Source organism: Micromys minutus (assembly GCF_963924665.1).
Source record: "Micromys minutus genome assembly, chromosome: 24".
In the NCBI taxonomy this organism is placed as follows: domain Eukaryota; kingdom Metazoa; phylum Chordata; class Mammalia; order Rodentia; family Muridae; genus Micromys; species Micromys minutus.
The window spans coordinates 39,382,792-39,409,600 of NC_137959.1; the positions used below are offsets into that span (position 1 = coordinate 39,382,792).

Here is a 26,809-nt window from a genome sequence, read left to right on the forward strand (position 1 = left end):
ACATAAAGTCAGCCTCCAAGGTGTTTGTTTTGTGGTGTCTTCTGAACAATCTTATTTTTAACTTTTAAGTGTATTGGTATTCTGACTTAATGTTTGTTGGTGCACCATTCCATCATTCCATGCCTGGTGCCCATGGTGGTTAAAAGACGGATACAGTACTTTGGAACTGGCATTACAGGCATTCATAAGCATCGATGTAGATTCTGGGAATTGAACCCAGGTCTTTTAAAAGAGCAGCCAGAGCTTTAACTGCTGAACCATCTCTCCAACCCCTTACTAAATAATTTCTGAGGTTTTAATCCTTTGAAAACTTTCAAAGATATTAAGACAAACAAGGCAAAGGAAGAAAGTATCCTTCCAAAGATTATTAAAGTCTGGCCAGGTTGTGGTGGTGCATGCTTTAATCCAGCCCTTGGAAGATGAAAGCAGGAAAATCTGGAGTCAAGGTGGTCCTTGGCTACACCCTCCAACTTAGCCTGAGTTTCCTGAGAGCTAATGCAATTATCAAGTGTAGAACTATATGCTGCAGTCAGAAGGAATGAGTTCAGACTGCCCATGGGATCTGTAGCTAAAAGATGTGCCTTGAACTCCTGATCCCCTGGCTTCCACCTTCCAAGTGTTGGGAGCTACCAAGCTTGTAACATCTGTGTGCATATAATTCCAACAGCCAGCCAGCAGTTTTATAATTGATACCAGAGAATATGCCATACCAGCTTTCTGAAATCCTATTGGCAGTAAGTACACTTGAATTGTAAAGAACAGTTAAGCCAGAGCCAGGTAGTTCCAGTGTCTCTTTTTATTATCACAGGGAAAAGAGTGAATGCAAGTTATAAAAATGAATTTGACTTTGGGAAAAACACAGGGTCAATGCATAGAGGACAGTAGGTAAAGGTCGACCTCAGCATGTGCACCTTGTGTATTTGTGATACCTTCAGAGGTCACAAGGCATCAGATCTTCTGGAACTGGAGTTAGGGATGGTTGTGAGCTACCATGTGTGCTGGGAACTGAACCCCTAGGTTGTCTGTAAGAGAAGCTGGAATAGCAAGTCCTCTAGCCTCTGGCCAATTTTTTTTTTTCCTTTTTTTCAACAGTTTCACTTGGTTAGGCAGAGTACACCTCCCTGTTATCCCTAGCACCAGACACAGTAACTTCCTATAATTAAAGTTAACCTTTCTAAAACTAGCAGTCATTAAGTGAAACATTAATATCCAAATGAAACCCAAGATGAACAAAGAGGATGAATGTTTTATTTTTGTTTCTCTCGATGTTGCAAAGCCAGTGCTTCATGGTGGAAAACTAACAGTCAGCACAGCACATGGCAAACAAAGACAGTACTCTCCTGCCTCTGACACTGTACACTTCCTGTATTCCTAGGCAATGAGAGGACACTAAGTCTCTGACCAAAACCCAGTGGTGGATATGGGCAAGTTACAAAATTGTGTAAGATAGAACCAGTTATCCTGAACTATGAAATTCTTATACCCAGTAGGTAGGGTCTCACCGTGTAACTGTGGCTGGTCTGGAACATGTTCTGTAGACCGACCTCGAACGAACATCTGCCCGTTGAGTGCTGGGATTAAATGGTGGTCCTCACCCAACCCAGCTTCATAACCACTTTTTACTAAGGCCTCTAAACACCAGAGCTTAACCCCTAGTCTAAATACTTAGTATGGTGATTATCAAAAAATCTATACACTGTGTTTATCTGCATCCATTAGGAAGTTGGGGGTAGGTGTTCAGTAGCACTGTCAAGAATAGTTTCTTTCCCTCAGTATTGCTAAGTTATTTCAAGTCCTCTATTCTTCACTAGTTTAAGACAAGCATCCTAGAGCAGGTCATGTCCGGTTTTATCTGGAAGTGGAGGGTGACACGGTCACGGTCACTCCTCAATGGACTTCACATATTTCTCATATGCTTCTTCACTCATTAACTCATCCAGCTCAGAAGGGTCACTCAGTGTCATCTTGATCAGCCAACCTGTACCCAAAACAAAACCTTAGTTCAAACTGCCTTTTTGAAAGTCAAATTCATTCAAAATGTAAAATTTCAAGTCCCTCAAATTAATACAGTGTCCTTATTTAAGTGATGTTGTTACTCTAACATACATCCATTCTTTCTTCAATAATTTAGTCCTAAGACATTAGTGGGCTGGAGTAAGATGGCTCAGTTTTTAAGAGACTGCTGCAGCACAGGGCCCAAGGTTGGTCCTGAGCACAGAGATCAGGTGGCTCACGACCTAGTGACTCCAGCCCCAGGGAATTCAATGTCCTCCCCTGGCCTCTAAGGGCACCTGCACTCGAATATCCATCCCCTACACAGAAACAATTTTTTTTCTTGTTTTTGTTCTTCAAGACAGGGTTTTTCTGTTTAACAGTCCGGCTGTCCTGGAACTCACTTTGTAAACCAGGCTGGCCTTGAAGTCAAACATCTGCATGCCTCTTGATTAAAGGTGTGCACCGCCATAATTCAAATAACTTTAAAACATTTTAAAACAAAACCCTGGGACCAGAGAATGATGATGGCTAGTCAGTTAAGAGCACCTGCACATACATGTTTGTTAAAGGCAGACTTAGTATCAGTTAGAGCTAATGGCATGGTGGGGCACGCCTTTAGTCCCAGCACTTAGAGGCAGAAGCAGGAGGATCTCTTGTGAGTTTAAGACCAGCAAGAGCTATGAAGAGACCCTATCTCAAGCCATCCAACCCCCCCCCCCAGGGGGGGAGCATGCCCTAGACTGAAGGGCAGGGCAGCAAGCCAAAGAGAAGCACAACCAAATCCTCACATTGCCACTTATTGGCTGTATGATCTCCGGTTACACTGTTAGGGTTGTTCATCCATCTGTAACATGGAGAAAAGTGCTACAGGCATACTTGACTGAGTTACCTCAGGATTAAGCTCTGAGCAACAACTCACCGTCTTCGTAACAGGATTTGTTGACGAGCCCCGGGTTTTCAGCAAGAGCTTCATTGACTTCAGTTACCTCTCCTGACAGAGGAGAGTAGAGTTCACTGGCAGCCTTCACGCTCTCCAAAGCACCGAACTCCTCTAAAAGGAAGCAGTGAGGAAAATTAGTTAACATCAAGTTAGTGACTTAAAAATTCAAAATGTGTATTTTTGTATTTTAGGAGTGCTGGTGCACACCTTTAATCACAGAGGCAGGAGGATCTCTTAAGTTTACAGCCCACCTGGTGTATAGGGTTGAAACAAACAAAGACAAAAACAGAATATATGGTAGACGCTGTGGCTCAGTGGACAGAACGTTTGCCTTGCAGTCATGTACCGTAGGCTCATTCCTCAGCACTGCACCTGACAGGCAGTGACAGTGCTGACACCTGAACCAGTGCTGACAGCAGGAGAACCAGTTCAAGGTCATCCTCAGCTATACTGGGAGTTAAGAGGCTAGCCTGAGGTAAAGAAGATCCTGTCTCAAACAAACACCCCAAACCAAAAAAAAAAAAAAAAAAAGACTTATTAAAAACTCCTTGAGATGGTTCCTTAGGTAAAGATGCTTGCTTCTAAGCCTGGTGACCTGAGTTCAATCCCCAGGACCAAGGTACAAAGAAAGAACCATCTCTTGCAAGTTGTCCTTCTGACACCCCTCAAAACAAAGTGTTTTAAAACAATTTAAAGACAAACCGTAAAGTGGTTACCTCCCATTCAGTCATGCTAAAATACTCTAAATGTCTTTATTTACAGTCGAAGTTCTGTTGGGTTCATACAAGGAAGGCATAAGTAGCTTAACAAAGTGAACAAAGACTCTGCACATCCGTGAATGGCGAGCTGCTGGTGTGCTGATGCTCAGTAAAACATAATTCTTTCAATTTAGTGTTGCACATCCTGGCCTGTGAAGGAACCCTAAACTGTGTACACAGGACACCACCCAAAGGACTTGGTGAGGCTGAAAGAACTGTGCCAGGATTTGAACTGCAGCCCACCCCAGGGAGCCTGCAGCTTAGAGTGCGCAAAGGTCACCCACCTAGTAAAATGAAACCCAAGTGCCTTCCTTACTCCTGTGAAGAGACACTGTGAGGAAGGAACTTACTAAAGGAAGCGATTAACTGGGGCCTTGCTTACAGAGGGCTCTAGTCTCCTATAATCACAGTGGGGAGGGTAGTGGCATGCAGGCTGTTGGTGTTGGGCCAGTAGCTCAGGGCTCACAGCTGATCAACAAGTCATAGGCCCAGAGAGAAGCACGAGCCTTAAGCCTAAAAACGCCACACCTCCAATCTTACGCTGAGTTCTACTACCTCGGGCCCAAGTATTTCCACATGACCTTATGAACTATCTGCTCCAGTCCAGAGACCCTGTTTTTATTTTGTTCTGTAAAAAAGGTACCTGCTGCCAAGTCTGGTGACCTAAATTCAATCCCTAGACCCACAGGCTGGTAGGGGAGAACTAACTGCCCCAATTGTCCTTTGATACATGCATGCAGTGGCATATCACACACACACACACACACACACACACACACACACACACAAAACCACAGGCAGTAGTGGTGCACACCTTTAATTCCAGAAGGTAGATCTGTTTCAGGCCAGCCTGGTCTACAAAGTAAGTTCCAGAATTGCCAGGACTACACAGAGAACCTTATCTCAAAAAAAAAAAAAAAAAAAAAAAAAAAAAAAAAAAAAAAAAACAAAAAAACAAAAAGGAAAACAAAAACCACCACCACCAAAAAAACAACAAACCAAAAACAAAAAAAACCAAACAAACAACAAAAAAAAAAAACCAAAAAGAAAAAGAAAAATCAAGAATGGATAGGGAGTTCTATACGGCACTGACGCGGTTCATTTCAGGCTTGCCTTATGCACAAGGACCTGAGTTCAGTTACAGAACCCATGTTACAAAGAGAAACTTTGAAAACCTCCCACAAGATAAGAGTGGGTATGTATGGAGAGTCTGCTAAAGATACTTAGAAATCAAGACATCCGAGCCGAGCACTATCTTATATGTATCAAGGAATTCATGGTCAATTCTGTAATTTTGCTGAAGTCACATGACTGGTAAATTGTGAGGCTAGGTTTTAAAAACTAGTTTCTGGGCCGAGGAATGCGTGTTGCCGAAGATCATGCTCAGCTCTACAACAGTTCCAGGGCCCTTCTGAAGCCTGTGCAGACACCAGCACACACATGGTGCATATGCAACATGCAAGCAAACATTCATACACATTAAAATAATAGTAAATATTACTCCCGCACACACACACACAAACAACAAAGGCTCATTTTATGCTGGATTCTCTCTGCTATATGCAAAGGAAGGCAGACTTCAGCTTTTACTTTTGCAGCCCTGGAGATGGAGCCCAGGGTACATATGCATGCTAGCAAAGACACTTGACTACTGAGCCTCACCAACTCCCTTCACAGCCCAAGCCCTCGGTATTCTTTTCCGTGGGTGAGGAGGACAGTGCTGATAGCCTTCCTTCTATCCCCTAACTTCCATTATAAAGTGATACTCTGTGCTCACGACCTGTGACAGCTAGGTATGATATAAACAGCCCAGAGCTTTTTGCGGTAAATACTAAAATGACGACAGGTTCCACACTGCCCCCAGGCACTCTTTCCACACTACCCTTGTCCATCTTTCCTGTTAGTTCTGGCACCCTGTTAGTTCTGACACCAGTGGGCCACCAGCAGCTGCCCTCTCTGCTAGCCATGAACTCTGTCCACACTCCAACCAGCCCGGCAATTTCAAACTCCCCCACCCCTTCTAAAATTTTTCCTACCCTTCTTTCTCGTCCAATGATAGGCCTTGTGCCTGTCCTCTTTTCATTTCAACCACAAGAGCTGGGTGGAGAACTGTAAGAAAGTTCACTGAGAACACTCACTGAGACATTTCTCCAGAACAGGTGACAGCCTTCTTCAGCCTATACACTGGCTGAAGGGGAAAGCTGAGTAAAGAACTCAGGCCCTCAGTGGCTCTCTGCGGAACACCTTTACCCACTCATCTGTAGACTACGTGTAAGTTAATGAATCATTCACTGTCACACATCTCTATTTGGATATTCTCTTTTCCTGAAGTCACTTTAACCAGCCCTGAGTGCAGACAAGTTGTCATTAAGGTGAAGACCATGGACTACAACATTCTAAAATGAGAAACACTCACCTTGTTTTTTCAACTTTGTCCCAACTTCAGGCAGACTACAGTAAACAACATCTCCCAAAGCTTCCTAAGATATAAAAACATTAAAATGTCTAAGAAGTTGACCCCACCAGAAAACAGAAAAGAGACAAACTATATTTTGCCTATGTAAATTTAGTCTATGTTTTGGTCTATATATTTCACACATGCAGGACCACATTCTTACCTCTTCTTTACACCCCATAAACATATAAAATGGGCCAGGTGTGGTGGGATATCTCTAAAATCCAATACTTAGGAGACAGATGAATAAAGTTAGAAGAGACTTCGTGGTACACCCATCAGAGGCTGAGGAAGGAGAACCCAAGTTCAAAACCTAGCTGGGTTATAGAGCAAGTTCAAGGCCAGCTTAGTCACCTCAGCCAGAGCCTATCTCAAAATGAAAAGGCTAGCACCTCAGTGGAGAACCTGCCTAGCATGTATGGGGCCCAGGGTTCACTCCACAGTACTTCAAAAAATAATGATTCAAAATGTTAGGTGTACTGTGGGCACATGAGTTCATGCATTGCATGTATGTGTGCAAAAACACGTGGAAATTAGTGGACAACCTGTAGGAGTCAATTCCCACCTGTCACCTCTACCAGGTACATCCCAAGGATCAAATTTAGGTTGTTAGGCTTCAGCAAGAGCCTTAACTTGATGAGCTATCTCAGCAGGCCTCCAGGCTGGAGTAACCCCAGGCACAAACCGCATGTTCCAAACAAAGTTACTAGCAGTTCTGAGCACCCTGTGCTTTCTACCTCTGCAGATTTAGGCTATGACCCAAACTGCAAGGTCTGAAATCCTACCCATTGATTCTTCAGTGGTCCTCATGGACCTGCCTTCCAGGGCATCGCCGTAGCAGGTGAGTGACCACCTTTCCTCAGCACCCAGATGGGCTGTGTGCCATGCATTTCGTACTTTGCTGTCACATCGGTGATCCCCTTGTAGATAAACACCTGTACTGTGCCCCCTCAGGATATACAGCCATGCCAAAGAAAGTATGAGAGATGCAGAGACCTGAGAATCCAGCATGTCTGAGGAGCTGTGTGTGCATTTTCTAATAGTTCCCCTCTCTGCTGCCTCACCGCACACATGCAGCAGGGTAAGACCACTGAGCGCTACTGCATGGCTGGGGATATAGAGAAAAGACCAGCTAAACAAAAGGAAGGGCTCTCTTTGTATTAGCCCAGTTTATCTTTACTTGTGTTTCCCATCCATCCTTCGGTTCTCATGGTACCTATTATGGTAATCCCCCGAACCCCGCCTCCAGCTCGCGAGTTTGTTCTTAACTACCCAACATGAAAAACTTCTTAAATAATGTTCCCTCCTTTTAAGTGTTGACCCAGTATAGTTGTTTTTTCAAAGAATCTTCCTGTTTAGCAGAGGCTGATCTCAAACTCATGGCATCCTGAGCATGAAGTAACATTTGTGCCACCGTGACAAACAAGGTATGCCTTGTAACAGTACACTGGTGTAAGGGTCTTTAGAAGAGTCCAAAGCACTATACTATTTCCATAAGAGAGAATCCAAACTACTGAGAGCATGCTATTACAAACACGTCAAGGCAATCCAATACCTGTGCAAAATTGCTGATTCCCACTGTTCCAATACCATCCTCTGTTGCTATCCATTCGTGCTTCTCTGTGAATTTACGCACTAAAACAGAAGACCAGTATTTCAGTAATACAGCAACGGCATTTCTTCAAAGGCCCTTCAAACATCACTGCTGTCAAAAGGTTAAGACTTCTCCGGGGTTGGTGTTTGACTTAACATTGTTTCAGTAGTTTGGTGCTCAGGAGAACATTTTATAAAGATAAGGCATTTTAAAAACACTGTGTAGCCACAGATGGACTGAGATGAATGCTGTAAAAATCGGTGTTTATGTAGGTGAGGGCCTTACCTGAATATATGTATGCACACGTTTGCAGAGAACATTGTAGACTGAAGACGTCAGATCCCCAGAAACTTCCAGTTACCCAAACCCAGGTCTTTTGGAACAGCAACTAGTGCTTTAACCACAGAGCTATCTCTCCAACTCCAAAGATATCTTAAATGGAATCTTTGTACACCTTTGGGCTTATCTATTTAACATCGGTCTAAATAACTCAAAAACTTCAGAGTATATTTCCTGAGTTCATTCAATGACTATTTCTCTGAAGACAGGCTTGGGGTGATGGGTTTGGGGAAGCAGAACAAAGTGCTCACACAGAAAGTGATGGAAGCCAGGACACAGCTGATTCATTAGGAATACAGGGGCTGGGGTGGGAATGTGGCAAGTTTAGCTGGACGTGTGGCATATGCCCGACCTAGCACTTAGGAGGTGGTAAGATTGAAAGGTTAAGACCATTAAGATGGCTTTAGAGAGGGCTGGAGATACGGATCAGTGGCTAAGCATACTGACTATTCCAGAGGTCCTGAGTTCAATTCCCAGCAACTACATGGTGGCTCAAAATCATCTGTAATAAGATCTGATGCCCTCTTCTGGTGTGTCTAAAAACAGCTAAAATATACTATATAAAATATAAAAAGATGGCTTTAGAGATGGCTCAGCAGTTAAGATTTATGTTGCATGTGTTCAACTCCCAGCATCCACATGGTGGCTCAGTTATCCTTAACTCCAGACTCAGGGGATTTGACTCCTTGTGGCGACTACAGGTACTGCATGCACATGATGTACTTAAGCACAGGCAAAAACACCCATACACATAAAATAAATAAAATACCACTAGGACAATCTCAGAACACGAGAATCAGTTTCTGAAGGGCCGAGAATGTAGCTCAGTAGATGATAACTTGTCTTCCAGGTGGGAAGTGGGGCTCTAGATCAGTCCCACCAGTAGGGGAGGAGTGCCGACTTATACTGGACACAGTGACCTGTGACTGCCATACTGGGTGGAGAGGCCGAGAAAGGGGGGTCAACTGAGTTCAAGGGAACTTGGGCAACACAAGACCCTGTCTCCAAGAAAAAAAAAAAAGATATGCGGCTGAGAGATGGCTCAGCAGTTAAGAGCATGTGTTGTTCTTGTACAGAACCATAGGAGTGGGTTCTAGCACTCACATGGTGGCTCTCAGCCCTCTGTAACTTCAGTTTCAGTAAGTCTGATAGCCCACTCTGACCTTCAAGGGCACCAGGCACACACGCAGGCAAAACATGTGTAGCATACATCTTTTAAGATATGAAAACCAAAAGATGTAACCTAAAAAGAGCAATGTGAGTGTTCGGTAGAGTTCATAAAGGTGGCAACTTGGTTCCAAGGACCGAAACCGGCTTCCTAAAGTAATTATAACTTGGCCAAGTTCTTAAAAGTCTGCAATTATTTAAGCCTGTCCTTGAAGAAATGGCCTGGAGCTCACTGGAAAGGTACTGTCTGAGCCTTGGCTTCCATTCCCAACCCTGCTAAAAAATAAAGGAAAGGGGATTTGGGTCAAAGATGATGTACAGCTATGTGGCTGTGGCTCTCAACTGCCATTCTCTTCTAGAACTCCCTGATTACATTATTGATCAACACTCATCAGTTCAATACAACACCTGACCAAAGAGGCGGACAATTACAAAGATTTGACCCTTTTGCGCTATCCTTGGTCACAATGGTCACAATGAGTGTCTCTGCTCTGGCCTCAATTTTGCAGCTGTAGCTTGGGCTGGCTCAGCACACTGAGGTCCACTTGCCCTCAGAGTCCGTATCACCCTTTTAGACCAGGAATGTGGCCTAGGCTTAACTTCAGATTGCAGTTCTCCATCAACCCTTGACCTCACTCAAGAAAGCAGATTAGGTAAATAATTACTTTCTTACTAATCCGAGGCCTGGGGAAGTGGCTCAGTGGGATGGGTGCTTGCTATCTGAGGTAGCTCTGGGCTACCATTGCACAGAGTGCGTCTGGTGTTCGCCTGCAGTCCCAGGAGTGTCAGAAGGCTCTGAAGTTCTGTCATCTTCAGCTACAGAGTTCCAGAATAGCCATGTTTCTGCTTTGAGAAAGTAGAAATAAAACCCCACCACGGTTTGGAGCCTCAGAAAAACTGAGCTGAAACTAAAGCTATTGCACTTCAAATACATCATCTTACTTAATATGGGTCAGTGTTTGCTATCTGGCACTACACACTAATAGTTAATAGTCCTGTTTACTGTCACACTGCAGGTGACAGGGCCTGAGTTCATCTCTTCCTCCCAGGAACTCTGAGGTAGCTATTACCTCCAGTGTTCTAACACAGGGCACTGAGGCTCTGAGAAGTTGAGAGTCTGTGCCCAAGACCACACAGCTCTAAGAGGAAAAACCAGAATTGAATAATGTCTGTATTTTAACAAGCACAAGGCTCTGCACCCCGCATAATAAGTGTGCACAATTCTGCCAGTTCAAAGAGGGTAAAAATGAAAACCTGAGTGGTTAAGCAGACCATGGGAATTGATATATTAGGCAATATTTAACTAAATACCTGGAACGAAGTATGTAGCTCCAGTTGGCCTCAGACTCACCGATCCACCTCAGCACTGCTGACATTGTTACAAGTGGAAGGCACGCACCATGCCTGGTTTGAAACTGAGTGCTTATTTGAGCATTTCTTTACCTAGGACTTACAGTCAGTAACGAACTGATGTGTGACAAACTGGAGAAATTTTAGCAAGAAAGGGACAAACGTGGTACTCCACACTGAGGAATAACGTGATCAACATTTTGAGTTCCACAGATTTCTGACCGAGGCACTTGCTGAGAGCAGCCGTTCTGATTTGCGCTGCCTGAGTAAGGTTTCCACTACTTGTACATAAAGAAAAAACTGGTCCCCAGCTAACTGCTAACGCATATAATGGGCAGGTCTCCGAGTTATTTCCAGTCCATCAAATCAGCCTCTTTTGAGCCCCAATACACATCAATGACTCAATTAGAACTCAGAAGTCAAGAACACATTTCCTGCTGTGTGTAGTTCACAGCTCAAGCTTCAACGCTACACTTGGCTTTGCGGGAGGGGGAGGGGGTGGGGAAAGAAAGTAAAAAGCCTTATTTCTGTACTTTGACTTTTCATTCATCTGTATATGCATTATGCTAATTTTAGTGTGTGTTTCTGCTGAATTCCACTTCACAGTTCCCCGTATTAGTCCACCTAGGCGCTCCCAATATTTAGGGTCTCGGTGCACCCAAAAACAAGTTCACCCAGGCACGAGTGGCCAGCTTACCTGAGGGTCCAGCCGTCCTTCCCTCCCAGCTTCACCTTTCTACCCCGGGTTCAAAGTTTGCCCGAGTCCTCTGGCGCCTACTTAGGGAGAAAGGCCGCAGAACCAGGATCCCAAGAGCAAGAAGAAGCGCGGGTAGGGCTCTGGCTGCGAGGTTTGGGAGTGGGGCGCCTGAGGTCTCCGAGCGAGCAGTAGCGGTGACCACGTGCCCCGCACTTACCCGATAGCAAAGCAGATCCGGTGCGCAGCGAGCGGACGGCGGCAGCGCTCGGCACCCAGGGCCGCGGCGGGCAGGAGGTCAGGGCGGTACGCAGGCTGCAGGCCACAGCCCGCACGCCCCTCGCCACTCTCAGCGACATGATCCGAGATCCCGAGGGTAACTGCGCTTCGCCTCTGCCACGGGGTCGGTGGGGTCTGGGTGGGCGGGAGTAAGCGGAGCACCGAGGCCCAGGGGCGGGGCCCGGAACAGACGCGCTCCGATTGGACAGCCTGTGGGCTCCACTTCGGATTGGACAACGCGTGCGAGGGGTGTGTGCATGTCGGGGAGCTGAGGCCCGGATGGGGCTGTGTGAGAGGCGCGGACTGGCTAGGCGGGGAGGCGGGGCCTCACCGGAGGGCGGAGCCTCTCCCCAAGAGTGGGATCTTTCGATAAGAAGCTCCAAGTCCGCAATTTATCGATTGCATCGCTGCAGGGGTCAGAGAAAGATTCCAGCAAGGATGGCTTTGCTGCGCTAATGCAGTCTCATGCCACTAAGCCAAAAAAATCTTAGGGAAGACAAGTGCCGCCAGGCCCTTAAACCGCACAAGGCCTATCTGCACAAGATCACCCTCAGGGGATTCATTTTGCCTAAAGACCGTTCTAGGCATCAAACAGTCAAGCTGACACAGATCATATGCGTTTAAAAATGCTGAAAACAGCCTGGCGTGGTGGCACATTCCTTTAATCCCAGCACTTAGGAGGCAGAGGCAGGTGGATCTCCTAAATCCTATGCCAGTCTGATCTAAAAAGCAAGTTCCCGGGGCTATACAAAGAAAAAAAGAAAGAGAAAAGGAAGAAGGAAAAAGAAAACAATCCAGGAAGTCACTTTATAACCCTAGAGATCCCAAAAGGGGCAGAGACTCTAAACCCAACAGGCAGAACCATGTAATGTATGCAGGCCTAGTACATATCTGATGCAGCACCCAGGAGACAGAAGATGGTGAGTTCACAGCCCATAGCTCTATAGCTGGGTCCTCTGCAAGAGCAGGAATCATCCTTAATCACTGAGTTATTTCCTGGACCCATAAGATTTCTAACATCCATCTAGAAAGCAGGAGTTGTCCATGCTCAGGGTCATCAAGTCAGAGACCTCATTCCTTATGCTCACTGTCGAGGGAAACGGGTTGCCATCATCAATACAAAACAGGGTTTACCCTCAGGTGGCAGCAGAAGGCCCGGGGGAAAGGGGGAGAAGGCTCCCTGAAAAGGCTCGGTTTCCCTTAGCCAAGAGGAAAGCATGGGAAGCATTTGGGGCTGGGAACCCAGAGTCCGTACAGCGGATGAGGGGAAGACAGGAGCAATATAAACTAGAAGCTATACTAGACACCCAAGCTGGGCCAGGGCCACGGCTGGCAAGGGAGTAGCAGTTCTGTAAACACCCCAGTAGAAAACAAAGGTGGTAAGCTTCCATGAAGGACAGCTTCTCCTGGTCTATTGTGGGTTCCAGGACAGCCAGAGATAGATAGATAGATAGATAGATAGATAGATAGATAGATAGATAGATAGATAGATAGATAGATAGATAGGTAGGTAGGTAGGTAGGTAGGTAGGTAGGTAGATAGATAGGTAGATAGATAGATAGATTTTAAAGAGACTGATATCTTGGCTTCCCTAGTCACCACCCTGCTTTGCAGAGGGTCTTTCTGTGTCTGCTATGTGTGTTTCTTCACCTCCTGATAAAAGCCTCTCTTCAGCCATGATTCTGTCTGCTCCTGTTTACTGTGTTCAAGATTTATCAGATGCTACCTGTAGAGATTTTTCTCTGCCTTTTAATTCTTCCCCCCCCCCCATTGGAAATTCTCTGCGTTTACATTTCAGATGTTATCCCTTTCCCATAATCCCCTCCCCCTCCCATTGCCTCCATGAAGGTGCTCCCTCTCCCAACCACTCTCTCCCACCTTAGCACCTTGGCGTTCCTCTACACATTGGGAAACCGAGCCTTTGCTGGACCAAAGGCCTCTCCTCCATTGATGTCAGAAAATGCTCTGCTGCATATGCACCTCGGGCCATGGGTCTTTCCATATAAACTCATTGGTTGGTGTTTTAGTCCCTGGGAGCTGTAGTGGGTTTGGATAGTTGATAATTTTGTTCTTCCCATGGGGTTGCAGACCCTTTCGGCTCCTTCAGTCCTTTCTCTAGCTCCTTCATTGGGGTCCTCATGTTCAGTCTGATGGTTAGCTGCAAGCATCCTCCGCTATATCAATATGGCTCTGGCAGAAGCTCTGAGGGGCATCCATATCATGTTCCTGCCAGTTAGCACTACTTGGCATCAACAATAGTGTGTGGGTTTATTGGGCACATATGGGATGGATCACCGGGTGAGGCAGTCTTTTCTCTAATCCCTGCTCCTCTATTTGTCCTCTTATTTCCTGTTTCTCCTTCTAAGAAAGAATGAGGCATCCACTTTCTGACCTTCCTTCTCTTTGAGCTTCGTAAGTTCTGTGGATGGTTTCTTGGGTATTTCAAGCTTTTTGGGCTAGTATCCACTTATCAATAAGTACATACTATGGGTGTTCTTTAGTGACTGGGTTACCTCACTTTGGATGATAACTTCAAGTTCCATCCATTTGCCTAAAACTTTCATGAAGTCATTATTTTTGATAGCTGAGTAGTTCTCCATTGTGTATGTGTACCACAATTTCTGTATCCATTCCTCTGTTGAAGGACATCTGGGTTCTTTCCAGCTTCTGGCTATTATAAATAAGGCTGCTATAAACATGGTTGTGCATGTGTCCTTGCTAGATGTTAGAACTTCTTTTGGGTATATGCCCAAGAGTGGTATAGCTGGGTCCTCAGGTAGTACTATGTCCAGTTTTCTGAGGAACTGCCAGACTGATTTCCAGAGTGGTTGTACCAGTTTACAGTCCCACCAGCAGTGGAGGAGTGTTCCTCTTTCTCCACATCCTCTCCAGCATTTGCTGTCATGTTTGTTTTTTATCTTAGCCATTCTGACTGGTGTGAGATAGAATCTCAGGGTTGTTTTGATTTGCATTTCCCTGATTGTGGAAAACCTCGATAGCATTCGCCATCACAAGATGGCGCCGACTTCCGTTGTGGCAGCCTGGCCCCTCCCTGTAAACAAACTGTGTGCGCATGTGCAAGAGTGTGTTCGTGCCAAGTCTTTGCCCACCCCGGGGCGTGCCAGTGAGATCATGAGTAAGCGACCAATTAGACGTGGACACGCAGCCTTGGGGACTATATAGGGGACAGCTCGCGGGGCTTCGTGGTCTTCCTCTTCAAGATGCAATAAACGCCTTGCTGCAGAAGGATCCTGGTGTTCCGTGTGCGTCCTTGCTGGCGAGACGGTAGCGCAGGACACCTGATGACTAGGGATGTTGAGCATTTCTTTAGGTGCTTCTCAGCCATTTGATATTCCTCAGTTGAGAATTCTTTGTTTAGCTCTGTACCCCATTTTTTAATAGGATTATTTGGTTCTCTAGAGTCAAACTTCTTGAGTTCTTTGTATATACTGGATACCAGTCCTCTCTCAGATGTAGGATTGGTAAAGCTCTTTTGCCTTTTAATTCTTTAATAGTGAAAATGAACCCAATCAGGACCCCTAGAGGAGCTGGGCATAGGTGTGCACCACCACCATCTGACAAACTATTTTTGACTTTTTTGTTTGGTTGGCTTGGTTTTGGTTGCTGTTTTTGTTGTTGTTTTGGTTTAGTTTGGTTTGGTTTGGTTTGGCTTGGCTTGGCTTGGTTTGAGGCAGGGTTTCCTCTGTGTAGCCCTAGCTGTCTTGGAACACACTCTGTAGAACAGGCTGGCCTTGAACTCAGAGAGCCATTGTTGAATAAAGATGCCCACAGTCCATAGCTAGACAGAAGGGAGGCAGGCAAGGCTTCAGTCCCCAGGCTTAGGGTCTGAGGTGGAGACAGGAAGGAGTGAGGAAGAAGAACAAAGAAGTCTGTGGTAAGTGGGTTGGGATCTTATGGCCATGAGTGCTGACCAGTTGGAGTAAGAGTAGCCTCTACTGAACAGGGCAAGTGACGTCTCAGGGTTATTGGCAGGGATGTAGAGGGTTGGTCTCTGCCCAGCTCCAGTGCTTTAAGGCTTATTATAAATATAAAGGATCTGTGCCTTTTATTTGGGAACTAAACGATATGAGGTGGGGTAGAAACCCCCAATTAATGTTTACTGCTACAGTCCGATGCCTCTGCCTCCTGGGTGCTGGGATTAAAGGTGTGTGCCACCAACCGCTGATGCTCTTCTGGTCTTTAAACCTATTGGTTTGTCATTCTTCGTCCCAGCAAGCTAACAGGATACCTATTAGCATTGAGAAATTTTGAGAACCATTCAAAGACAACTGCCAGTAACTAAAGCTATGAATTAATTGTTCCATAGAGAATGTTCTTTTCAATGTGTGTGTATTTTATTTCAAGGAGAAAATACATCAGAACAAACAAGTTCGTACACAGTGGCACTATTACATATGTATCTATTGTGACTATTTTACCAGGTGGGTTGCAGAACTCCTCTATAGACAGCAAAGCCAGTACTCCAGTGGGAAGCCAGAGTTACTGGCAAATGCAGGCCAGAAGCTCTGACCCCCTGACCCCCATTCCCCACACTCTACCCAGACACCTGTGGATGAACCCGGGGCAAAGCTTGTGCTGGCTGAGAGGACAGAGCCTGGGGGTACAACTGTGGCTGCTCACTGTTGCTCCATGTCGCTTCCCTTTTACATTTGATGCCCAGGAAGCTGATGATTTTCATCAGGAGCAAGTCTGCAATCTCTCCTTCCTCTGACAGCTGCAAGAAGAAAGGATCAAGTATGAGAGAGGGAGGGGGGATGGGATTGGGGGATGGGACTGGGGGAAGGGTATAACAGCCAAAATGTAAATGCAGAGAATATCCAATAGAAAGAGAGAGAGAGAGAAGGAGGGAGAGGGGGGAGGGAGGGAGAGGGGGGTGGGGGGAGGGAGAAAGAAAGAACGAACTAGGTGATGTATCTGGAACCGTCCTAAGGCTTTTCCTGCCCTGTTTAGTCCTGGGATGAGGCAGTAGAGCACGTGGTAGAAGAGCACTCGACTAGAATGCTCTAGGCTTTGGGTTTTATCCTCAGCACCACAAAACAAACAAAAATAGCCTGTTTGTCCCAAGCCCAAAGTGACTAGGTTATCCTAGGCTTGGGATGCCCTTCTACTGGGGCTCTAGCTCCACTGGGGAAGGGCAGGCCTGTGATTTGTGTTGTCTGAGGTGGGCCCTCTGCCTCCACTGACCAAGAAAGTCTGGGCTTTCCTAGACTTTATATCCCAAACTGGACAGAGAAAGCCTCAACTGGTTACCGCATCTAACTTAAGCACCAGCCGTCTTTCAGAGGTGACTGTCACCCCCTCACACTCTTGCCAGGTTCTCTTCCCTGTTACTATTATCCTTCAGTTTGCCCTACTCACTCCTCAGTCCAGCCCAGCATAGGAGGGACTGGGATTCCTGGGGAATGAGAAAGGAAACAGGTGTTTCTCACTATGCCTTTCCCATTATTAACCACAAATGATAGATAGATAGATAGATACATAGATACATAGATAGATACATAGATACATAGATATAGAACTTTAAAGAAAAAGGCATGGCTCTACAAACCTGTAATCTCAGCCCTTACAAGTGAAGACAAGAGAAAATCAAGTTCAAATCCAGCCTGAGCTGTATATCTAGATCCTGTCTCATTCATAAACAAATAAAGCATAAATACATTGTAGGAAATAAGACTGGCAGGCCAGACGTACAGGCTGTAAACACACAGAGCCATACAGAAACGGTGCCACAGGCCTGTGATCCCAGCACTTGGGGACAGAGACAGGAGGATGAGGACTTCAAGGCCAAACTGAGGATATTCGTGAAAACTCCTCTAAAACAAACAGCAAAACCGTACATATATTATCAAGAAAGCCGTCCTATTGGATTAGGGATTCCCACTGCTCCAGCACAGTACCACTTAACTAATTACATTAACAATAACTGTTCTCCAGTATGGTCCTTCATGGAAATAATGGAGCCTAGCACTCTGACCTATCTCTTTAGAGGACAATAATTCAGTCCATAATAGCTGTAAGTCCCTCCAAAATGGTTCTTAGACTGTAAATATAGGCAGTACCCAACTTCAAAAGATTATGTAGGCGGGGTATAGGGCATATGCCTTTGATTTCATCATTAAGGAGGCAGAGGGTGTTTAAGCTGTGTGCTAAGATGAGTACCAGCCTGATCTACAATTTTTTTTTAAAGAGTGAGTTGCCAATGTTAGATAACATGGATGAGCCTCAAAAATACGGCCCTCAGGCTGGAGAGATAGCTCAGCAGTTAAGAGCACTTGATTCTCTTTCTGAGGACCTAGTTTCTGTTCCTCATACCCACACTGGGCAGATCACAACCATATATAACTAGTTCCTGGGAATTCTACAAACTTTTCTGGCCTTCACAGGAACTGCATGCAGGTGGTGCACATACATACAGGCACACACGTACATACAGGCACACACGTACATACAGGCACACACACACACACACACACACACACACACACACTAGCAAATTAAAAAGTAGATTGTCCTAAGAGGAAGAAGCCAGATGGAATAGTGCAAATACACACACTCATCATACTCATGAGCTCGAGCACACACACACACATATGATCTCCTTTATGTGAAGACTAGGTCAAAGGAATTTACCTGGTCAGACTTTTGTTCCTTGCTGAAGGCCACCAGAATGACAGAGATAAACAGATTCAGTACCACAAATGTCATAAAAACTATGCAGGACCCAATGAGGAGGGAGCCAAGGATTGGGCTGTACTCCAGAACCTGCCAGGAAGAAAGCCAGTCATTCTGCTTCCCCTCAGCAGCCAGTCAGGGTGTCTGAACTGAGAAGAGTGGGGACAGTGGCCTCTGGGGTGGGGATTGTGGGCTGAGCTCGCCAGAGCCACCCCACAGTGGTTATGGGCTGCACCCCTACCCACCCTGCTTCCTCTAAAAACAGGCACTACAGCTAGTGAGGGCTGGGCATTTCTACAGCCCAGCATGGCCCTCCTGAGGGGCTGATAGTTATTCTGTAAGCAGGAGCCTCCATGGTAGGCTATCTAAAGGTATAGTGGGCATTTTTATTTGTCTAGAGAAGCCCAATGCTTGGCAGGCACTGCCTTCAAGCTGGCATAGGGCAAGGTGGGCAGGCAATAATTTTTCAGCTTCACATAGATTGCAGTGGCCTCGCCCACCCCACCCCCATTACCTCTTCATAGTTGAAGATCCCCAGCTGAAGGCTGATCATTGTTTCTGCTGCATCAAAGAGGGTTTTGTAGGAACGGAGCTTCCAACCAAATATTAAATTTGACTGTCATGGAAAGAGTATTAATGAACAGGGAAAGAAAATGCAAAGCCTCCCCCCACACCCAATCGCCCTAGTTCTGATGTTTGAGACAGTGGTGTGTCAGCCACTTCCTTGGCCTGGCCACATTGTGGGCACCTATGTGGCTATACAAGTGAATATGTATACACACTCAGTTCAATATGAGACATGGGTCTGTTCATGCATGACTACACACATATGAATTGTGTGTGTGTTTCTGTGGGCATTGATACACGCACATATGCATTTGTGTATGTGTATATTTGTACATGTTATGTGCTCTGGAAGTGTCTGATCCATGAACTTGTCCAGGACCTTGGCTGCATTCTCAGCTTCCCAATGACAGTTACCTCTGCACCCACCAGCACGGGAGTTATCTGGATACTTCAGGGGCTCAGGTAGCCCCTGTCCAACCCTCTGTATCATTTCTTGGCTCAAGGACTCAGTGATGGCACTGGCTACTCATGTCCCAGCCTCTCTGCCTTGGGGAATGGATGGCGCACTTCCCACCATGCTCTCATTTCCCCAACTCTGTCCCAGGACTGTGGTATGGAAGGAAAGCTCAGAAGCCCTTCCTTTTGAGTTAGTGGCGTCTGGCTTTGCAGGAGAATGTGTGGAAGAGAACCGCTCTTTCACAGACCCTGCTCAGTGCACCTCACCCTGGGTGGGATGGAAGGAGAGATGAATGGACAGAGCTGAGATGGCTAGAATGTGCAGAGGAAGTGGGGGATAAGAGCGGGGTACAGACAAAGACTCCTGGGCTGATGTTGCACGTGACCTGAGGGGTAACAGTTGCTAGACTGGACAGAGCTAGGCTGAGATAAGATCAAGGTGGGGCTAAAGGTCAAAGACAAACAGGCACGCAGGACTACGTTGAAAAGCCATGGGCCTTCTGAGCTTCTGGGTTGGAATGTGTATTTGGACAGAGAGCAAGAAGAGGTCAGAAGGAGTTGGCCTTTGCTTTTCTTATTACTTGGTAATAAGAAAGAGTTGGAGACTCGGCGTGGTTAATGTTGGTCAGCTTTCTCTCTAGTGACAAACAGATGTAACTGTCAACATGTAGAGAATGTCGGCCCTGCTGAATCTGAGTATCCATGACAGCATGGCCCACACTCTCGCCTCCCCATCCCTGACCTATCGAGAGAGTAGCCCAATTGATTCACCCACTGCGCATGCCTGAAAGCAGCCATGAGGCTTCTAAGCAACTAGGGTATCAGAACCGGCAGTCTGAAAAGGTCTGGCTGCAGAAAGCAGCCCCATCATGACAGACCATGGGTGCTTTTGGTCTCAGATCTCACACTGCCTCACCTTTTTACTGAGGTTCCCAGGATTGGCATTTGGGGGTGGCAATTTCTTAATCTCCCAGTTAAAAAAGATCCTGGACTCACGAGTCCTGTCACTTCCTTTGGATTCCCAGTCTCCCCCTAACCCTGACTGGCCACAGTACCAAGTAGCCTTTTACTTCCAAGACCTGCCCTGAGGTGCTCCCACAGGAGGCGCTCACCGCAATGGAATAAGCCAGGAGCATGATAAGAATGACGGTGACAAAGCCTGAGATGTCACCCCAGGCACGGCGCAGTGCTGACGTGATTATGTTCATTTTGGGATTCAGCCTGAGCAGGTGCCAAAGCTTCACTGTGGACAGGAGGACGAGGAAGGCGATGACGTAGCCAAGTGCAGCATCAGCCGCTGCTGTCTCGCTGAAACTGATGCCCCTGTGGGAACAAAATGGGAAGACCCCACCCACCACCTCAGATACCAGAGGAGCATGGCTGGAGTCCATCCGGATACAGGGTTAGATTTACCACGATCTCAGAGATCATCGTGTCCTGAAAGTGGTCTGGGAGACAAAGTAGTTCCATTGCCCCCCAAGTCAGGTGGTGGTGGTGGTGGTGATGATGATGGTGATGGTGGTGGTGGTGATGATGATGGTGGTGATGGTGGTGATGATGGTAGTTGTGGTGGTGGTGATGATGGTTGTGGTGGTGGTGGTTGTGGTGGTGGTGGTGGTGGTGATGATGGGGATAAGATTGATAGCAGCAGATGGACCAACAAGGTGGCTCAGTGGATACAAGTAATTTCCATGTAAGCCGGGATACCTGAGTTGGTTCTCAGACCCCCATGTAAATGTGGTACAGGTGGAAGGAGAGAGCCAACTCTTAAAAGTTGTCCTCAGACCTCCGAACATGTGCTGTGGCATGTCTGTGGCCCTCTCCCCCTCCCTCCCCCCAACAAATACTCATAAATAAAATATGCTAAATGTGGTAGTGCATGCCTGTAATCCCAGCACCTGGGAGGCAAAGGCCTGCAGATCTCTTGAGTTCAAATCCAGCCTGGACTCCCACATAGTGAGTTCTGTGATAGCCGTGTACAGACTCCATCTCAAAAACAAACCCAAAAATCAAAATAGGTTAATAAATCAATCATCAAAATGACGGTGATGGTACTGATGAAGGCGTTGGCGATGATGGAGTGACAGAGATGTAACAGTGATGACGAGGAGGGAGATGATGATAGTGATGCTGGTGATGATGATGATGGGGGCGGGGGATGCTGGTGACAGGGAACATAGTCTTGGAGATCCAGGGGTTTGTTCCCAGGACCTTTAGCCAGTAGTCTTGATCACTGGCTGCAGAGCTAGAGAAGGATGGCAAAAGAGGACTATGTTAGGGATGAGGGCTGGGAAGACGGAGAGCAGAGTCTCTTGTGAGCCTTCACCTCCCTGCGTTGGGTCACTAAATGCCACTGACTTATTTGAGTGCAGCTGCCCACCTGTTGAAAGAGGCAAGGGACTGTCCCCCATCTGTTGTGCTACGTGAGAATCCGAGAGTTGCCTTGTGCCATCGCACTTTAAGATGAAGAAGGTGTGTCTGATGACAGCTATGGTGTACTCATATATAATGAATAAATAAATCTTTAAAAAAAAAGATGGCACAGGTCCTGCTGTCTTCCTTTCACAGGTAAGGAAAGGGAGTTGGCACAAGGTCACTCAGCAGGGGATGGGCATGACAACGTCTAAGGGACGGGTGAGCTGGAGCCCAGTGTGTCTGATCTCCAAGCCCTCCATTCTGCATCTGTGCCGTCATATACGTGGATGACATTTTGTCATTGTGAAGCAGGCACTCATGTTGCCCAGGGTGGCCCCAAACTGACGGAGGACAGCCTTAAGCTTTCGAGCCTCCCCCTCAGCCTCACAAGTGCTAGGATTCCCTGTGCGTAGCACCATGCCCAAGCCAGTGCTGATGTATAGGTTTTCTATCAGCTTCTATTAATTCCTCCAGAATGGGTTTCACCAAGCTAGTTTTGTACATGTATGTGATGTGTTTTGATCATGCATGTGTTTTTACTCAGGCCTCTTAACCTCTCTGTTCCTTACCCACCTTCTTCTGGTCCCCCTCCTAAGCAGTCCCCCACCCATGTCATTGGATTGCTCAATCTTTAGAAACAATAATTCCTAGGTCCTTGTCTGAGAAGGTAATTAGTGCCAATTACAGTATGCCTCTCGACTTCGGCTACATATTAGAGTAAGCCAGAGGATGATAAAATACCCATGCCGGAGTGCCATCTCTGGAAGTCTCGGGCCCTGAGTGTGAATCTAAGAGCAGCTGCAATTATACCTGCGAGGACTGCCCTCTGCCCACTTGGGGCCAGCAGGGTTTCCCAAGCCTCCCCCTGACAGGTACAGGAAGGAGAGGCAGGGGAGGGCTAGGGAAAGAGAAGTCATTACATACTCGCCCCTGTTCTTCCGGTAGCGCTGGAGGTCCCGGTCAGCCAGGATGGTTCTCTTTACAAACACCACGAGAGCACTCCAGCTGGCCAGGATGATGGCCAGTTCCAGAAGATTCCACTTGCTGCAAATATAACCCCACTTCTGCTTTCTCATAAGCTTTCCCTGGAAAGGGTCCAGAGAGATTCTGCTTAAAGCTGTGGCAGTGTCTGCCCCTTGGTGCTCAAGGCCTCTAGAGGATGTTACCCTGGCCCCACCCCACATACATAGACTCTCTGGAGATCTCTCCTCAACCTGCTCCTGATAACTCTGGCTAGCAGACTTATGACTGTAAGTACAATAGGTAGGACTGTGTGGATGTGTGTGTTAACAGGGATTAAGCCTGGGGTCTTAAGCTTTCTAGGCATGAGGTCTGCGTCAGGTTAGATCCTCACCATCTTTTAATCTTTTACTTCTTATATTGAGATAGGCCCTTGATAAGGTGCCGAGCCAGGGCACTCAACTTGTTCTGTAGCCCAGGCTGCCCTGGCACTAACAATCCTCCTGCCTCGGCTTCCCAAGGTCTGGGATTACAGGTGTGTGTCATATCCAGTTAGGTACCCTGCTTTAAGAGGCTCATGTTGCCTCATGGGAGATTAGGGAGAAGGTCAGATGACAGACTCTGGCTTCAAATTCTGGATTTGGGGGCTGAGCTTATAGCTCACTGATAAAACACTTGTCTAGCAAGCAGGTAGCCGAAGTAAATAAGCTAACTGTGGTCTATGGGCTTCTGTGTCCTCCTCTAAATACCAGAGCCAGGAGGGCCTTAATTTGTTAAGAAAGCACATCATATCCTTAGCACAGTGCAAACCCCAAACATACCATCCTGATTTTATCTATTCATGGTTGATGCATGCAGGAGTGAGTGCTAGTGTGTGTGTGTGTGTGTGTGTGTGTGTGTGTGTGTGTGAGAGAGAGAGAGAGAGAGAGAGAGAGAGAGAGAGAGATGTGTCAGACAATGACAACTTACAGGAGTGGGTTCTCGTCTACCATGTGAAACAGATCACCATGCTCAGTAGCAAGTGTCCTTACCCACTGAGCCATCTCATCAGCCCATCCTGACTTTAAAGAAGTTGTTAGGTTATGCCAGGCACCATGGCTCCCACCTGTAATCCCAGAAGTTAAGAGGCCAAGGCAGGAAGGTTGTACCCTACAAGATACATAGTAGCCTCCAGACTACCTCAAGCTACAGAGTGAGACCTGCCTCCAAAAAACAATGAATGAACCACAACAACAAAGAAAAGCAAGAAGTTAGCTCATTGTTGGTGCAGAGAATGGTAGTTAACCAAGATACCTGGTTAGATTTCCTGTGTACATTTGGGAGGAAGGAGAACTCCACTTCAGGTAAGGTTGTGACATCTTTCAGCTTCACAGTGTGGCATGGTAGTGAAGGTTAAGGGTACTGGGCCCACAGGTGAGGACAGGAGATGCTAAGAACGCCACATGCTAAGTTCCAACAACCCCAGCTATAGGGACAGTCACCTCTGCTTCCCATAATCCCTTCACTTAAGACTTTGGAAAGTTTCAAGTCAGAAGCCATAGGACCAATGCAAACCCACCTACCCCTAGCAAGGACCAAGCCTGAGGTGTCAGTTCCTTGGGAATACCAGCCCTAGTCCTTCCTGCCGCAGCCTGATTGGTACTCAGGAGCATCAGGAGGTCTACCAGGCAAGCACCTGGGTAAAAACAGACCACCACCAACAAAACAAAAACCAAACAACAACAGCAAAACCCTTTTCCTCCTTCCCTCTGGAGGTGGGAAGTCAAAAGGATGAGCCCCCTTATCTCTGCCCCTGAGCCCTCACCCCCCTCACCTGCACCACCATGTAGTAGAAGAGGAAGAGGAAATAAATGAGCTCAGCTGCCACCACGAAGGGGTGCCAGCCATCCGTGAAGGGGTACAGGCGCAGGGTCTGCAGGGTCACGTGTGAGAAGAAGGTACCTGGGGAGAAAAGTGAGTCCTGTTTACTTATCTGTTGGAGACCCATCTTCTGACCAGATGCCAGCCGAATAATCCCTGCCCTCTCAAGGTCGGCAAGGGGAAGACAGATGTCCTCAGGACAAGGAGATACAAGGGACAAAGTTGGACATGAACAGACTACCAAGGACAGTGGACAATCCAGAAGGGAGCTGCACCAGAAGTTCCACAAGGCCTTCCACCTTTGGCAGATGTGTGCGCACAGCACCTCGCAGAGCACTGAACCCATAGCCCATGTACCCAGCACCTTCGTCAGCCTCCCTACACTGCTCATTAATGCCACCTTCCTCACAGAACTTCCCTGAAGATCATCAAATGGTCCACACTGCAAGCCAACCTTCCTGTGAGTTATCTGCCATCATTTACAGATCTCTCTTTTTTAGTTTGAGGTATGTTCTCACTGTACCCCTAGGTGACCTGGAAGTGTCCTTGTAGACAAAGTTGGCCTTGAACTCACAGAGATCTACCTACCACTGCCTCCTGAATGCCAGGATTAAAGGCGTGTGCCCCCACGCCTTAGCCTGTGTCTTTCCCATGCATTCTTTTTAGTTTGGTTTGGTTTTTATTCTTTTCCCATTAAAATTGACTGAAAGTGTTTTATTGTTAGTTTTGTTTTTTGAGATAGACTCAGGAATCCTAGGCTGTCCTTGAACTTTCTGTGTACTCAGAGATAACCTTGAGGTCCAGATTCTCCTCTGCCTCCTGAGTGCTAGAATCTCAGGGATTTTCCTATGTACTAGTTTATGAGTTAACATTTTAAGCCAATTTGACTAGTAAGGCTAGTGTCTGGACATAAAGCCAGCCCTTAGGGTCACAGAAAGACAGGTTAAAAGTTATGTTCTAGGCCAACAAGGGCTTTGTAGCAAGATCACACACACACACACACACACACACACACACACACATTTAATCTAGTGGGGTGGTCTGATAAAAAATACACCATATGCTGTGTGCATGTATGAAATTCTAAAAGAATCAAATACATGATTTTTAAATTTAGGCTGAATGTGGTGGCTCCTCAATGTAGTCTCAGCAATCAAGAAGTAGAATGTGATAAGTTTGAAGCCTGTCTGGGCTGAGACTGTGTCAAAATAGGCAAACAGAATAGCGATTGAATACTTACTAAATTCAGTGGTTAACAGAGAGGAAGCAAAGTGGTTCTGGGCAACGTGAGTTCTAGCTGAAAAGGTTTTAGGTTGAGTTTTGGGTTTTGGTAGATTGTAATGAACATTTTTAAAAGATGGCAGATGGAGAAAAAGAACAAACAAAAGTATAAAATCCCATTCCAGCAGTCAGTTAGGGTGAGTTGTGTGACTGCCGGTTGGACAGCGATGACCAGTGTGTGTCCCACTGTGGGGTTAAGAGGATAAGCTACCTTCTCTCTCCACTGGATTCCCCAAGAAAATGAAAGAGAGCAGGCCAGAGTAAGAAAGATTAGCTAGGGTACCACTGATGTCCTGCTGTCGGGGACCCAGAGATTCATGACCCATTGCAGGGTGAACCCAGACCCCCAGTGCAACTTCCCTGGACCCCAGTCCCTAAGGCAGCAGGACCCAACTGTGGGGGTGGGGACGTTCCAGGAGAGAGGGCTCTCACCCAGACCACTGGTCTCCAGTGTGAGTGTGACAGTGCAGAACAGATTAACATTGGCGTTGTAGACGGTGAACTCCACAAACACTGCTCTGGTTAGGGTGTCCAGCCAGCCATTGTCAAAGAGGTACTGGAGCATCCTGCAGAGGAAGGGGAGTGCTTGGGTATCTCAGGAGGCTCCCTGCCTGTGAACCCCTGGATGAGCTAGGGCTTACTGTCTAAACCTTCTCCTCTACATGGCTAGCTTTTGGGGAACAGACATCATTTGCCAGCCACAAGGTATGTTAGCTTATAGTCTCCTGAGCATTAGAAGAGAGGTTCTCAAGGGGTCCCCAGTCAGCATTTGTAGCGTATGGTGAATACAGACTCTCAGGCTCTGTCAGATACATCAGAAAAGCTGGGTCAGGGTGCAGGGGCCTGTGCTTGGATATGCCCCATCCAGGGAAGTGGGATGCTTTTTTAAGTCTAAGAGCCATAGTGTTACAGAGGAACCCCATGAAGTACTGGGGCACAGGCAGTAGCTGCAACTATGACAGTTCCTTTGGGATGGCACCTTACATGGAATCAGGTCCTGGAGAAC

General features: G+C 46.7%; 2 protein-coding genes across 2 annotated transcripts in view; both read right to left on the reverse strand.

Moving 5' to 3' along the window:
• Window positions 1–800: 800 nt before the first annotated feature.
• GCSH (glycine cleavage system protein H) lies at window positions 801–11,704 on the reverse strand. The gene is made up of 5 exons (XM_080937007.1): window positions 11,513–11,704; window positions 7,704–7,783; window positions 6,110–6,173; window positions 2,915–3,046; window positions 801–1,978 (listed from the first exon to the last, which is right to left on the reverse strand). The coding sequence occupies exons 1-5, from the start codon at window positions 11,649–11,651 to the stop codon at window positions 1,881–1,883; spliced, it is 513 nt and encodes a 170-aa protein (XP_080793133.1). The 5' UTR covers window positions 11,652–11,704; the 3' UTR covers window positions 801–1,880.
• Window positions 11,705–16,126: 4,422 nt separating this feature from the next.
• Window positions 16,127–26,809, reverse strand: part of LOC308436285 (polycystin-1-like protein 2) — a gene marked incomplete at both ends in the record, with an annotated part of 77,495 nt that continues 66,812 nt past the window's right edge. Inside the window, 7 exons of the mRNA XM_080937146.1 lie at window positions 16,127–16,306; window positions 18,223–18,354; window positions 18,779–18,880; window positions 20,400–20,610; window positions 22,627–22,787; window positions 24,476–24,603; window positions 26,236–26,369. Coding sequence (XP_080793272.1) covers window positions 16,127–16,306; window positions 18,223–18,354; window positions 18,779–18,880; window positions 20,400–20,610; window positions 22,627–22,787; window positions 24,476–24,603; window positions 26,236–26,369 — 1,048 coding nt within the window. The remainder of the gene's footprint in view (window positions 16,307–18,222; window positions 18,355–18,778; window positions 18,881–20,399; window positions 20,611–22,626; window positions 22,788–24,475; window positions 24,604–26,235; window positions 26,370–26,809) is intronic.